The sequence below is a fragment of the Sphaerodactylus townsendi genome, linkage group LG06, assembly GCF_021028975.2.
Source record: "Sphaerodactylus townsendi isolate TG3544 linkage group LG06, MPM_Stown_v2.3, whole genome shotgun sequence".
In the NCBI taxonomy this organism is placed as follows: Eukaryota; Metazoa; Chordata; class Lepidosauria; order Squamata; family Sphaerodactylidae; genus Sphaerodactylus; species Sphaerodactylus townsendi.
Window position 1 is genome coordinate 122,978,099 of NC_059430.1, and position 12,221 is coordinate 122,990,319.

General features: G+C 45.6%; 1 protein-coding gene across 2 annotated transcripts; it reads left to right on the forward strand.

The window, feature by feature from the left end:
- The first annotated feature begins 654 nt into the window (after positions 1–654).
- On the forward strand, positions 655–9,283 carry LOC125435039 (A-agglutinin anchorage subunit-like). 2 transcript variants are annotated; one of them, XM_048501027.1, is made up of 5 exons: positions 655–773; positions 1,911–2,438; positions 5,713–5,877; positions 6,084–6,224; positions 7,731–9,283. In XM_048501027.1, exons 1-5 carry the CDS (start codon positions 713–715, stop codon positions 7,934–7,936), a joined length of 1,101 nt encoding a protein of 366 aa, XP_048356984.1. In that variant the 5' UTR covers positions 655–712; the 3' UTR covers positions 7,937–9,283. The 2 variants fall into 2 exon arrangements, with proteins under 2 accessions (XP_048356984.1, XP_048356985.1); XM_048501028.1 differs by having other exon boundaries at positions 5,719–5,877.
- Positions 9,284–12,221: the final 2,938 nt, after the last annotated feature.

Below are 12,221 nucleotides of genomic sequence, written 5' to 3' on the forward strand. Positions count from 1 at the left end.
CAGGGGTCTGTAACCTGCGGCTCTCCAGATGTTCATGGACTACAACTCCTACCAGCATGGCCAATTGGAGAGCCGCAGGTTGCAGGCCCCTGCGCTACACCATGCTGCTTGGCACACAGAAGGTCCCAGGATCAATCCCTGGCAGCTCCAGTTTCAAGGTAAGAGGGGGTGAGAAAGATCTGTGCCTGAAACACTGGAGAGCCACGGCCAGGCTGAGGAGACAGTTCTGACTTAGATGGACCAGTGGTCTGGATCAGTATAATGCAACTGCACACATTCAAGCACAGCAGAGGAAAATGACAGTCTGGACATGTTGAGACATCCCAACCTGTCATAAAGTACCAACAAAACCAGGCACATCTCTGCACTTTGTCCGCCTGGCAAACACCCCTGAATTCTGTCATGTTCCTTTACCCCAGTGGTTCTCAACCTGTGGGTCGGGACCCCTTTGGGGGTCGAACGACCCTTCCACAGGGGTCGCCTAAGACTCTCTGCATCAGTGTTCTCCATCTGTAAAATGGATAAATGTTAGGGTTGGGGGGGTCACCACACCATGAGGAACTGTATTAAAGGGTCGTGGCATTAGGAAGGTTGAGAACCACTGCTTTACCCTGTTGACTCTATCGCTCAATTTTTAAAAATCATTTCAGTCTTGCAGACACCCAAATTGCTCCAGTGCTTTTCTCCGTACTCAAAACCAGATCTTCTCAGGATGATTAAGCTCCTTCTGCTCTGCCTTTTGGCTACTGTGGTTACAATGGAGAATGACAAGCGTAAGTTAAATGTTATAATCTGCCCCAAGTGCAAACTGTACACAGGACAAGAAGTTCCCATGTTTACAGGCTAATGCCAAACTGGCTAACGCTAATTATCTGAGTGTAAGCCAGCTTGGCATTAGCCTTTCTGTACGAATATTTCTTGTACTTATAATATAATGTGTTTTTCATTTGTTTAATTTATTTATTTGTTTGTTTGTTTGTTTAATATACCGCCCTCCCCCTGAGGGCTCAGGGCGGTTATCATATACAATGTATAAATTTCTCAATGGATGCACCGTTCACAACTCCACAAACAACAAACGCGCTGCATCAACCGCTATTTTATCAATTGCGCTAAGGCCACATATAAAGTGCAGTACATAAAGTGCAACCAGTGAAAAGTGCAAACAACATCAGAGCTTAGACTCTTACAATACTACACATCACATCACCATACAACATAGTCAAGGTGACTCAACGATGTCTTCTTCACTCGGTCCTCTATCTTCGTCCGTATAGGTACTTGGACGGGACCTCTTCTTTACTTGTATGAGGATCATTATGACTATGATATTATGTTACTGTTTTCTACAGCAGGTTGAAATAGAATGTTATTTATTTCACAAGAAAAATATACACTGGGTCAATTTACCAACATCTGATTGGAGCCTATAACATAAATGGGAGACCGGGTGTTATAGATATAGATTCACCCTGGTATTCATTTCACTAGTCATAAAGATCTTTAGAAGTAATATTCAATGTCTGGAACTTAGAACTTTTGACCCCTGAGGAAGGCCATTTGGCCAAAACGCGTTTGGTCAGGGTTGAAAACTTCATTGTTAAAATTTGTATTTGTGTTATATATGCATGTGGGAATATGGTTGTAATTTAAACTATTAAGGACTCCATTTATATGTTTGTTGTTTTTAAACTGGATACACACACATATATACATATATACTCATATATTCTATAGTATTTATATACTTTTTATAATAAATTTTTTGGCCCTAAATGGGAATTTGTTCTTGACCTTTTGGTATTTAATTCTGTTGTTTTAGGGTTAAGTTCTCCCGCTCTTTTGCTTGCTTTAATGTATAAAAATAGCCAATCAATTTTGTTATCTTTGTTCTTGTAATTCTCCTTTAGCATCAGATTCTTCATTGACTACCCACACAACCACCACTGAGAAAACTGACCACAAAGCCACCAAGAGCCACCTATCAGATTCTTCACCGACTACCCACACAACCACCAAGAAGACAGCCACTGAGAAAACTGACCACAAAGCCACCAAGAGCCACCTATCAGATTCTTCACCGACTACCCACACAACCACCAAGAAGACAGCCACTGAGAAAACTGACCACAAAGCCACCAAGAGCCACCTATCAGATTCTTCACCGACTACCCACACAACGACCAAGAAGACAGCCACTGAGAAAACTGACCACAAAGCCACCAAGAGCCACCTATCAGATTCTTCACCGACTACCCACACAACCACCAAGAAGACAGCCACTGAGAAAACTGACCTCAAAACCACCAAGAGGACCATCCCTCAGCAGGTCTCCTTAACTTGCAATTGTAATGGTGGGCTAAAGTGTCAACATGATCACTGTTTAATTACAGCACCAAACGTTTTCTGTGTAACTACGGCAGAACAGAATACCCTTGGTAAGTAAATGCATCTATGAAGAGGTTTTTTTTCCTCGATAGATCTCTCTGCCCTTTCAAATCCAAGTAGCAATTGAAGTCCACATAGGAACCCTCCCAGGTTGGACGTGAAGATGTCACAGGTACTGATGGGAGAGGACAGCTTTCTTTTCCTGGAAAAAAAAGGATTAAAATGTCATAGGCCAACTTATTATAATGTATTATAATCAATAAATATGATAGGGCAATGCAGTATAGGATAAACAGGACCAAGGGGAGAGGAGATGTGCAGCAATTTAAAGTAACGATTTGGCCCCTGTGCCCAGCAAACTAAAAGAAGAGTTTGAATTCATACCCACTTTTCTCTCCTGTAAGAAATCTCAAGGCAGTTTACAAACTCTATCCCTTCCTTTCCCCACAACAGAGACTTTGTGAGGCAGGTGAGGCTGAGGGAGTTCTGAGAAAACTGTGACTAGTCCAAGGTCACCCAGAAGGCTTCATGAGGAGGAGTGTGGAAGAAATCAAATCAACCAGTTAAGAGTTCGCCTCTCGTGTGGATGAGAAGGGAATCTCCAGATTAGAGGTTCCCCAGATTAGAGTCCACTGCTCTTAACTGCTACAGCAGTGGTTCTCAACCTGGGGGTCGGACCCCTTTGGGGGTCGAACGGCCCTTTCACAGGGGTCGCCTAAGACTCTCTGCATCAGTGTTCTCCATCTGTAAAATGGATAAATGTTAGGGTTGGGGATCACCACAACACGAGGAACTGTATTAAAGGGTCACGGCATTATGAAGGTTGAGAACCACTGCGCTGCACCATACTGGCTCTCTAAAAGCTTAAAAAAACAAATAAATAAAACTGAGTCAGTGGCTCATCAGATCAGCATCTGCTTTGCATACACCATCTCCCAGGTTCAGTCCACAATCATTACTTTTTTTTCACTTGTTGATGTGGCACCATATAGTCTTTCTAACTTGGGGAGGATTCAGTCCAAGTTTCTAAGAACAATTCTCCAACTACCAAATAATCTATCGAATGTAGCAGTCTGTGTTGAGACGGGGATGGTTACTGTACAGACCAAATTATGGAGTGCTACTCTGATGTACTGGTTAAAAATGGCTTTTTAGACACTAATTTTTAGGGCCAATTTGTTTAATCTTATTCGATTCATTTGTAGCGCCATGGCAAATTGCTCTAAAAAAAGACTACGACAGTCTTTCTCATGTCTATGGGTTATGCACATGCTAATGAAACTGTCAAATTTAGAGTTTGGGAAGTGGAAAGACAGCCCGACCTTGCCAGGATTAAAAACCACTTGGTCCAACATATCTTCACTCAACAGCCTCTCCCTGTTGCCTTACTTTTCTAATGTCACCAATGCAAAGCATAGCACAGCGTTTACCTCCTGCGATATAAAGCTCTGGATTTGACATTTACTAAGGGAAACTATAAATGTCCCCTGTAGTGGAACGTACATGCATCTGCTAGGATGAGAATATAGAGTCTCCAGAGCACATCTTATTTGAGTGTAATATGTATAGTTATATGCGACAGCTGCTTTGGCATCTATATTACCAGATGTTCCACCTGGTCTGAGAACTTATAGACTGAAAAACGTCCTCTCAGATAAGAATCAGGAGCTAACTCATAAAGTCGCCAACAGTCCCATCCAAAGGGCGGGGGGCTGATCCCCCAGTGGAAATGGTACAGTGTGGTGCCAGTGGATTTGCCCTCCCCAAGGCATTTGTCCTGGGGAAGGGGCGAATCTGCCAGAGTGCAGCCACCCCTTGTTGTGGGATGCAGTATCAAATGTGGTGCCAGTGTGCTCCCACAGCTGCCACCGACGTAGCTGGAGTGGTCCAGGGGCATGGCTAGGGTAGGCTGACCAGACGTCCCGCTTTTGGCGGGACAGTCCCGCCTTAAAACAATTTGTCCTGCGTCCCGTGGGTTTTTTCAAGTGTCCCGGTTTTTTGAAGGCTGCCGCACTGCCTTCTGGGGCGCAAGGCAGTGCGGCAGCCTCCCGCGCGTGGCCGCAGGAGTGCACGGCCTTCTGGGGTGCTCCTGTTTCCCACCCTGTGACAGGGCAGGAAACAGGAGCGCCCCGGAAGGCTGTGCTCCTGCGCACATGCGCGCGCAGCCGCCCATCCCGGTTTACAAAGGTGACCATCTGGTCACCTTAGGCTAGGGGAATCGACTCCTTCCTAGCCACTGCCTCAGTATCACCAGCAGCCAGAGTTTAAGACTTATTACCAAAAAGCTGATGTAGTCCATTAAGATCAATCGGGGCATCCCAGTGATGGGGAGGCTTTTTTGCGTTTCAAACTGGGAAGCCTCCATGGGAGTGACTGGCGGGCTGGTGGGACCAGAGCGCTGTGTCTGGGGCCCTGGTCCATGGGATGGCACTGACCATAATCCAATAAATAAATAAATAAAAATCCAATAATTAAATAAATATGCCTGGTTAAGTTCAGAAGTGGCTGGATTAAGGCACATTCCCACAATAAAGTAAAATAAACCTCATCAAATAGTCCTTTTTTCAACCTGTGCTGTGAGATGTTTTTTTGTAGGGATTTATAAATTTTTATTGGTTCATGTTGTTAACTAAATGTAATCCAGTAATGCACTGACCTGCATAATGTATTTCAGTGTATAAATCAGTCTCTCAGCCCCACCCACCTCACAGAGTGTTTGTTGTGAGGGGGGAAGGGAAAGGAGTATGTAAGTTTCTTTGAGTCTCCTTACAGGAGAGGATATAAATCCTCCTCCTCCTCCTCCTCCTCCTCCTCCTCCTCCTCCTTTTCCTCCTCCTCCTCCTCCTCTTCCTCCTCCTCCTCCTCCTCCTCCTCCTCCTCCTCCTCCTTCGACTGCATTATATTCAATAGTGTTTAGGATATGCACCACAATTTATACGGATTTTTAAAAGGTGTAAACTCAAACTCGGGCTGTGCATATTTTAACTAATTTCATTGTGTCCATGCTGTAATAAATATATTTATTTTGGTATAGAGTTTATAGTTTTCAGCTCAGCCTTTGTGATTCTGTTGACTGTTTTAGTTGAGTTCATCCTTTTCCCTTTCTGGTGTTTGTTTCGATCGCTGGCATCTCTGGTTAAGATGCTGTCAGAGAAGTAGGTATGAATGCAGTAAAAAGGGCCATATTGCGGAGAGAAGAATACACAGATGTGGGACCGTATCCTCCACAGCACACTTTCATGGAAGGGGTGGGTAACGGTTCGCTAGAAATTTTAACACACATTGCCATTCGGCTCACTAAATATTGTGTGATTTTTTTTTTAGAAAAAGCAAAAGGTAAACCTCGTTCAGCTCTAAACCAAACCTGCCAGGAGAACTATGATTTTTGCAACACTGACATCACTATCACCCTAAATGAAGACGTTTACTGGAGAAGCTCTACCAAATGCTGCAACGACTCAAATAACTGCAATTCTGCCTCCGTCAAAGGTATGTGAGGACCTCCACTGGTTAAGATAGGTGGGGCCCAAGGACAGAATTAAGGCAACCGGCTCCACGAGACTTTATGCACACATTAAATAAGGGTCTCAACAAGCATGGCTGAAATGTTTCATTGCATGTGCACCCTTGATTTAGGACTGATGGAAGTTTGGTATGCTTCTTATCACTCTTTCCAAATCTTTTCACCCTTGCAGCCCCACAGCCGAGCACCACTACAGGCAACCGGGTGTGTCCCTCTTGCTTTGCTCTAAATGCAACCGACTGCACACCCACCGACATGAACTGTGTTGAATCCGAGACCAAATGCATCAACGTTACGGGGACTGTCAATAATGGTAATTTGTGCCACACCTCCCTGAGGATGACTCTGGGCCACGGGTGAAGGAAGATTGTTTGAGTTAGTGGTGCGCCATAAAACTACTTGCTCAACACCGCTGTTGAGTGGTGCTGACACTGAAACCTTTTGGCTTGGTTATCACTAGAGTCCCTGGGACCATTAGGTCAGTGGTTCTCAACCTGGGGGTCGCAACCCCTCTGGGGGTCGAACAACCCTTTCACAGGGGTTGCCTAAGACCATTGGAAAACAATCATTTTATATTTTATATATACCAATTTTATGGTTGGGGGCAGTGGTGGGATCCAAAAATTTTGGTAACAGGTTCCCATGGTGGTGGGATTCAAACTGTGGCGTAGCGCCAATGGGGCTGGGTGGGGCACGACGGGGGCGTGGCCGGGCATTCCAGGGGTGGGGCATTCCTGGGCGGGGCTGTGGCAAGGATACAGCTGCTGCGCCAATCCTTGGGTGGGAAATGAATGCACGCAGGTGCAGGCTTCCACGCACACCAGTGCACCTCCTGCTAGACTGCTTCAAGTTCTGCACGCTACTTCTAAGAGGAGGAGTGTAACTAAGGCAAAAATCACATGGCAAAATCACCAATTAGTAACCTCCTCTCAGCACACACAAATAATTAGTAACATACTCTCGGGAACCTGTGAGAACCTGCTGGATCCCACCTCTGGTTGGGGGTCACCACAACATGAGGAACTGTATTAAAGGGTCGCGGCATTAGGAAGGTTGAGAACCACTGCATTAGGTGATATTAAGTCTGCTAGATGTCACTTCCTGTTTCAGTATAGGAAGTGATGTCATGACGACGTAGGAAGTTTCAAACCTCTAGCGTTTTTACCACAGAGATCTGAAAATTCCTACAGCATCAAGATGTCTCAACACTGTTTTCTCCCCCCCACCACCACCCATTTCCCTCTTGTTGCTCCCCTAAACAAGGAAACAGAAGAGGGAACACCCATGCCGGAACTTTGGAAGTGCCAACCATAGCTCTCAGCTCTCAGTCTTTGGGGTTTGGGGCAGAGTTCGAGAAGAAGCACAGAGATGGAAATAAGACAGTTAACCCAACACCTCCCCCGAGCCTGTTGTTCGATTTTAAAAACTTCAGCACACAAAAAAAGGAAAGTGGCAGAATACTGAGAGCTGTGGTTGAAGGTGTACTCTTCAAGCTTAGCAGTGGAAGGGTGCTGCTGTGTACTTTTGATGCCGTCTGTGCCTATTCCCTGGCCTTACATTATGCAGACTGTACCCAGAACAAACCCCCAGTTCTGTACCAAAAGAGGCCTTCCTAGTTTAAGAGAGACATAAATGTCACTGATCAGTCTGGCACAAGCACACCATTGGCAGATCCCTTTGAGATCAGGCAGTTTCAAGGACCTTGAATGGATGGAAGAATGAGGGCGGGCTGCCCATATGTGACCGGCCTTGGCAAAAGAGGCTCTCTCATCTGAAAAGCATTTGTGGTACAATTTCTTTTCTCGTCATTCTTCCACAGGTACCAGCACGTCAAGATTCGTCGGCAGGGGTTGTGCCTCTGATTCGGTAATGAAAATTAAAAACGATTCCACGCTGGTTTTTGGAACCAACACTTACCATTTTACGAGCATCACGGCAGACGCCAGCCAGACTCTGGGGAGTGTACCCTTTATCTTCCTTCTGTCCAGTTTTCTTGGGCTTTTGCAAGCCAAATTCTACTACTGACCTCCACTCGTGCATGGAGCTCAATAAATCTTCTTTATTCAAGTTAAAGGAACATCATGGACCCTAGTATTGTTTGCGTGTTCAAATGGCAAATTAGTTAAATAAAAGGGGATTCTACCTGACATTCATGCGAATGGATGGTGTTACCTAGCTGAACAGTTAGAATATTTTAAAAGTAGCAATGGGGAATAACTCAGCTTGGCAGTGCGAGAGGCAGGCTAGGTGGGATCTTTTCAACAGCTATACTGAATGGCTTGAAACGTTCCACAGAGAAGGCAATGAGACCAGATTGTAATTTTAAATATTTTTATAAGTTTTTGGCAAAAACATTCATACAGGGAGACATAGAGAAGCTTATACACAGTTCCTACGATATAAAAAGGGTGGGAAAATAGGTTTGGATGAAAGAATAGGAAGGGAGCAGTGGGGATTTATACGTTACCTAGGTTCAGCTGAGAAGTTCTGGAAGAAGGCAAGGATTCCTATGCCAGCATGGAAATCCAAGCGAAGGACGATATCGTGTCTCACAACCAACTTGACCAAGAGAGGTTCAGGCCAGTAAAATGAGCTGGAACGAGCCAGCGAGCTCACTAGGTGCTGGCTAGCTAGCCAGCTAGCGTGAACTAGAGGTAGCGCACTGAGCTTGGGGTGCACTGCATTTTTATACCCCTTTGCGCAGTTTGGGTGGGAGAAAGTAAGTTTCGTTTCCTGGATCTCATGGGTTTCCATGCTGGGATCGCTGGGTTGAGCTAATTAGTAGCTCATCTATTGTCTTCTAAGTACCGGGTTGTTAGTGCCAATTGTTTCGTGATTCTATCAGTGTTAGTCTTGAATGACTTATACAGAGATACTCCTTGGAGTCTCTGCCCAGGTATTCAAATTTGGATGAGGCTTGAGTGAATTGGGAAGGGAAAAATTGTTAAGGAAAAGGTTCTAAAAGGCAGAGGAAATGCAGAAACCTGTATCAGGGAGTTCTCTAGGTTCTTTGTGTTAGCGAACTTCTTTGGCAGGGTGTGGTAATCAAGATGCATGTCCATGGGGCTTCCAGTCTCAGCTGACTGCATCAACCCTTTTAATGATCTCATTTTGCTAACAGACCTTTTTGCACATTTTGGCCTGTATTAATATCTGGACATTCTGCTACACACACACACACAAATATATGGCTGTTGGCATTTGCCAGTACATATTGCAGGAAAATCATGTGAAATCCATATTCCAGTCATGCTGGGTATGAAGGGTAGGGCAACAGTGTACATGTGTTTGCATGCACTTTGGCAATGGGAGGGGAATAAAGGCTGGCATTATTGTGACTTTCTGCACTAATAAATCTGCCTATGGGTGTCATTCTGTTTTGTTTTGTTTTGGCTGAGTGGCAGAAATTTCCACACAGAAGCTTTAGACCAGAGCCAACCTTTTTTGAGCCTGCAAATACCTTTCGGACTTGGATTCGGTGGGATAAGCATAACCACAAGACGAGTGCCCCAAAATCGTTGCTGCAGGAGGTGGAGACAATCACAAAATGTCTGCCACAGCTTTCCTTCAGTTGCACAGCAATGATCCCTTCTGACACTCTGGCAGAAGGCTGTTAAAGCAACCTTCCATGAAGAGGCAGTGCTTCAAATACTTAAAGGAGAGTCATCACGGCCCCCTCAACCCCCTTATCTCGACATTCTGAAGTCCTTCAGCTTTCCCTTGCAGGGCTTGGTCTCCAGCCCCCTGAATATTCCAGGTAATTTCACTCCACCTGTTCCATTATGTCCGCATCCTCTTCAAAGGGAAGCCTCCAGGTGTGCACAGTATTCCAGGTGCAGCCAGACCGATGCAGCATACAGGGAAACTACAACATCTTGTGATTTGGATGTTATGTCTCTACTGATACGCCTCAAGATTGCATGAGCTTTTGCTCTGAAGTTGCTCGAGAAAGCATGGACCATTTGTTAAAACATGAGGCAATCCATTTTAGCCTCGGTTGGGACACATAAGGGCATTGCAAAAGGATACGTCGCCAGGAGTCTGCTAACTGAAGGGGACAGGGACATAGCTTGTCTGAAAAAGGGATCTTTAGCAGATGACCCAGCAAAACCGTTGGAAAAGGGCAATTAAATCTTGCATGCATGAAGGTTCTACATGACTTTAAATTAACCAGAGAGTTCAAACAGGGAGGAAGATTACCTTTAGAAGGCCCAGGGCAAGCAGAGAACACATCCTCTGAGCATCAAAATGAGTGTAACTCTTAGGCCCCTTCCACTCATGCAGAATCGTGTGCTTTCAATCAGTGGCGTAGCACCCATGGGATCGGGGGGGTGACGCCCTGGGCATGCCCCAGTGCGGGGGCGTTCTGGGGGCATTCCAGGGTGTTCTGGGGTCATTGTGGGATGGAGGCAGGCAGCGCTATGGTAGGGGCGCAGGGCACACACGAGCCTGGGCACAGTTCCCCCTCGCTCTGCCCCTGCTTTCAATCCACTTTCACAATTGTTTACAAGTGAATTTTGCTATTCCGCACAGCTGCAAAGTACATTGAAAGTGCATTATTCTGCATGTGTGGAAGGGGCCTTACCTCTAACATAGATCAGTTTGACCACGTGTTTTTTTACATGATCTACAGAAAAAGAGAAAAGGTCCACTATCTTCAGATTTATGCGGGATAACTTGTGTTTAAAAAGCTGGAGGCAGGCAGCCCGATAAGAGCCTCCAAGCTTCCCTCTGGGGCTTCACAGAAGAGATGGTACCAGAATTTAAAGGTAAGTACCCAGGCACAAGCATCTATTGAGTCAAGCCCAAACTCATAAGAAGAATGGAATACCACTTTAGCAAACAGAAACAAGAGCAGGAATGATGCTGTAGTTGTGGCAGTAGACCACTAGATGGCAATACAAATAACTAGACAACAAATTGAGTACCATCCAGAAAGTGCTGTCCCAATAGTTAGCTTGGAGGGTTTTTTTAAAAGTATTATTAATAGGAAATCCCACTAATATATAATAGCTAGCAAATTAAGAACATTCATAAGAAAAGAAGGGAGATAAGAAAGCCTCTGTGAGACTTGGAGGACCAACTGCTCTATGTGGCATTTGGTGCTTTCCCCCTCTGCTGGCAGAAGTGGATATGGAGATATAGTCTCCACTCCTTCCTACCCTGTTTCCCCGAAAATAAGACATCCCCTGAAAATAAGACGTAGTAGAGGTTTTGCTGAAGTGCTAAATATAAAGCATCCCCCGAAAGTAAGACGTAGCAAAGTTTCTGTTTGGAAGCATGCCCGTCGAACAGAACACCAGAGCATGCAGCTGTGGAGTGGAAAAATAAGACATCCCCTGAAAATAAGACATAGCACATCTTTGGGAGCAAAAATTAATATAAGACACTTATTTTCAGGGAAACATGGTAGGAGCTCATTCAAGCTCAGGGGCAGGGCTATCCTGGACAAGGTCAACAGATCTCAAAACTTGGCTTGAAACTCACTAGCTGGCTTTGAATCTGCCATTCTGCCATTCATGAGAATTGACCTAACATTGCAGAGCCCTGACCTGGATGGTCCAGGCTAGCCCGACCTTGTCAGATCTTGGAAGCTAAGCACCAAGGAAATCCAGGGTCACTGCATCTAAGCAGGCAATGTTGACCCTCCTCTGAATATTTCATGCCTTGGAGACCTGGTGGGGTGGCCATGTTGGCTGCTACTTGACGGCAATTTTCACTGCCTGCTTTATGGAGTCGACATAGAGCAGTGGTGGCGAACCTTTGGCACTCCAGATGTTATGGACTACAATTCCCATCAACCCCTGCCAGCATGGCCAATTGGCCAGAACAAAGGAGGGCTTTCCCCTTTAAAGGGTCAATCCGCCCTCCCCTCCTGGTGACGTCAGCCCTTGCCCAACATGGCCCGGGCTTCGCTTCCGCCCTCAGTTAAGCGGAAGCGGTCACCTTGGCTCCACCCATCCCACCCCCAGAGGCAACCGCAGCCGGTGGGTGATTCACAGCTGTCTTTGTTTCCGACCAATAGCATTGGGTCTTTAAAAAAACCCTATCACTAGAGACTTAGACCTATTCCTGTAAGTAAAACGAGAAAGAGTCTAAGAAAGAGTCAGAAGAAATGGCTGCTCTTCTGAGCATCGATTGCACCACTCAGCTTAGAAATGAGGCCTGCCCTCACACAGCTGCATTCCTCCTGCCAAGACGCCCTGTGTTGCAGACGGCCGCATTAACTCTGGCCAGTGGAATCTGTCGGATTGCAACCTCCAGGAAAAGAGCAATGGGCCAAGATTCCTCTAGCTCTCTCCCAACAGCT

What these genes read in the sequence shown, in the direction of transcription:
- LOC125435039 (XM_048501027.1), top strand. Translation starts at nt 713, where the DNA reads ATGATTAAGCTCCTTCTGCTCTGCCTTTTGGCTACTGTGGTTACAATG. An exon ending in TACAATGGAGAATGACAAGC is followed by an intron (nt 774 to 1,910) that starts GTAAGTTAAATG and finishes ATTCTCCTTTAG; the next exon opens with CATCAGATTCTTCATTGACT. An exon ending in CAATTCTGCCTCCGTCAAAG is followed by an intron (nt 5,878 to 6,083) that starts GTATGTGAGGAC and finishes TCACCCTTGCAG; the next exon opens with CCCCACAGCCGAGCACCACT.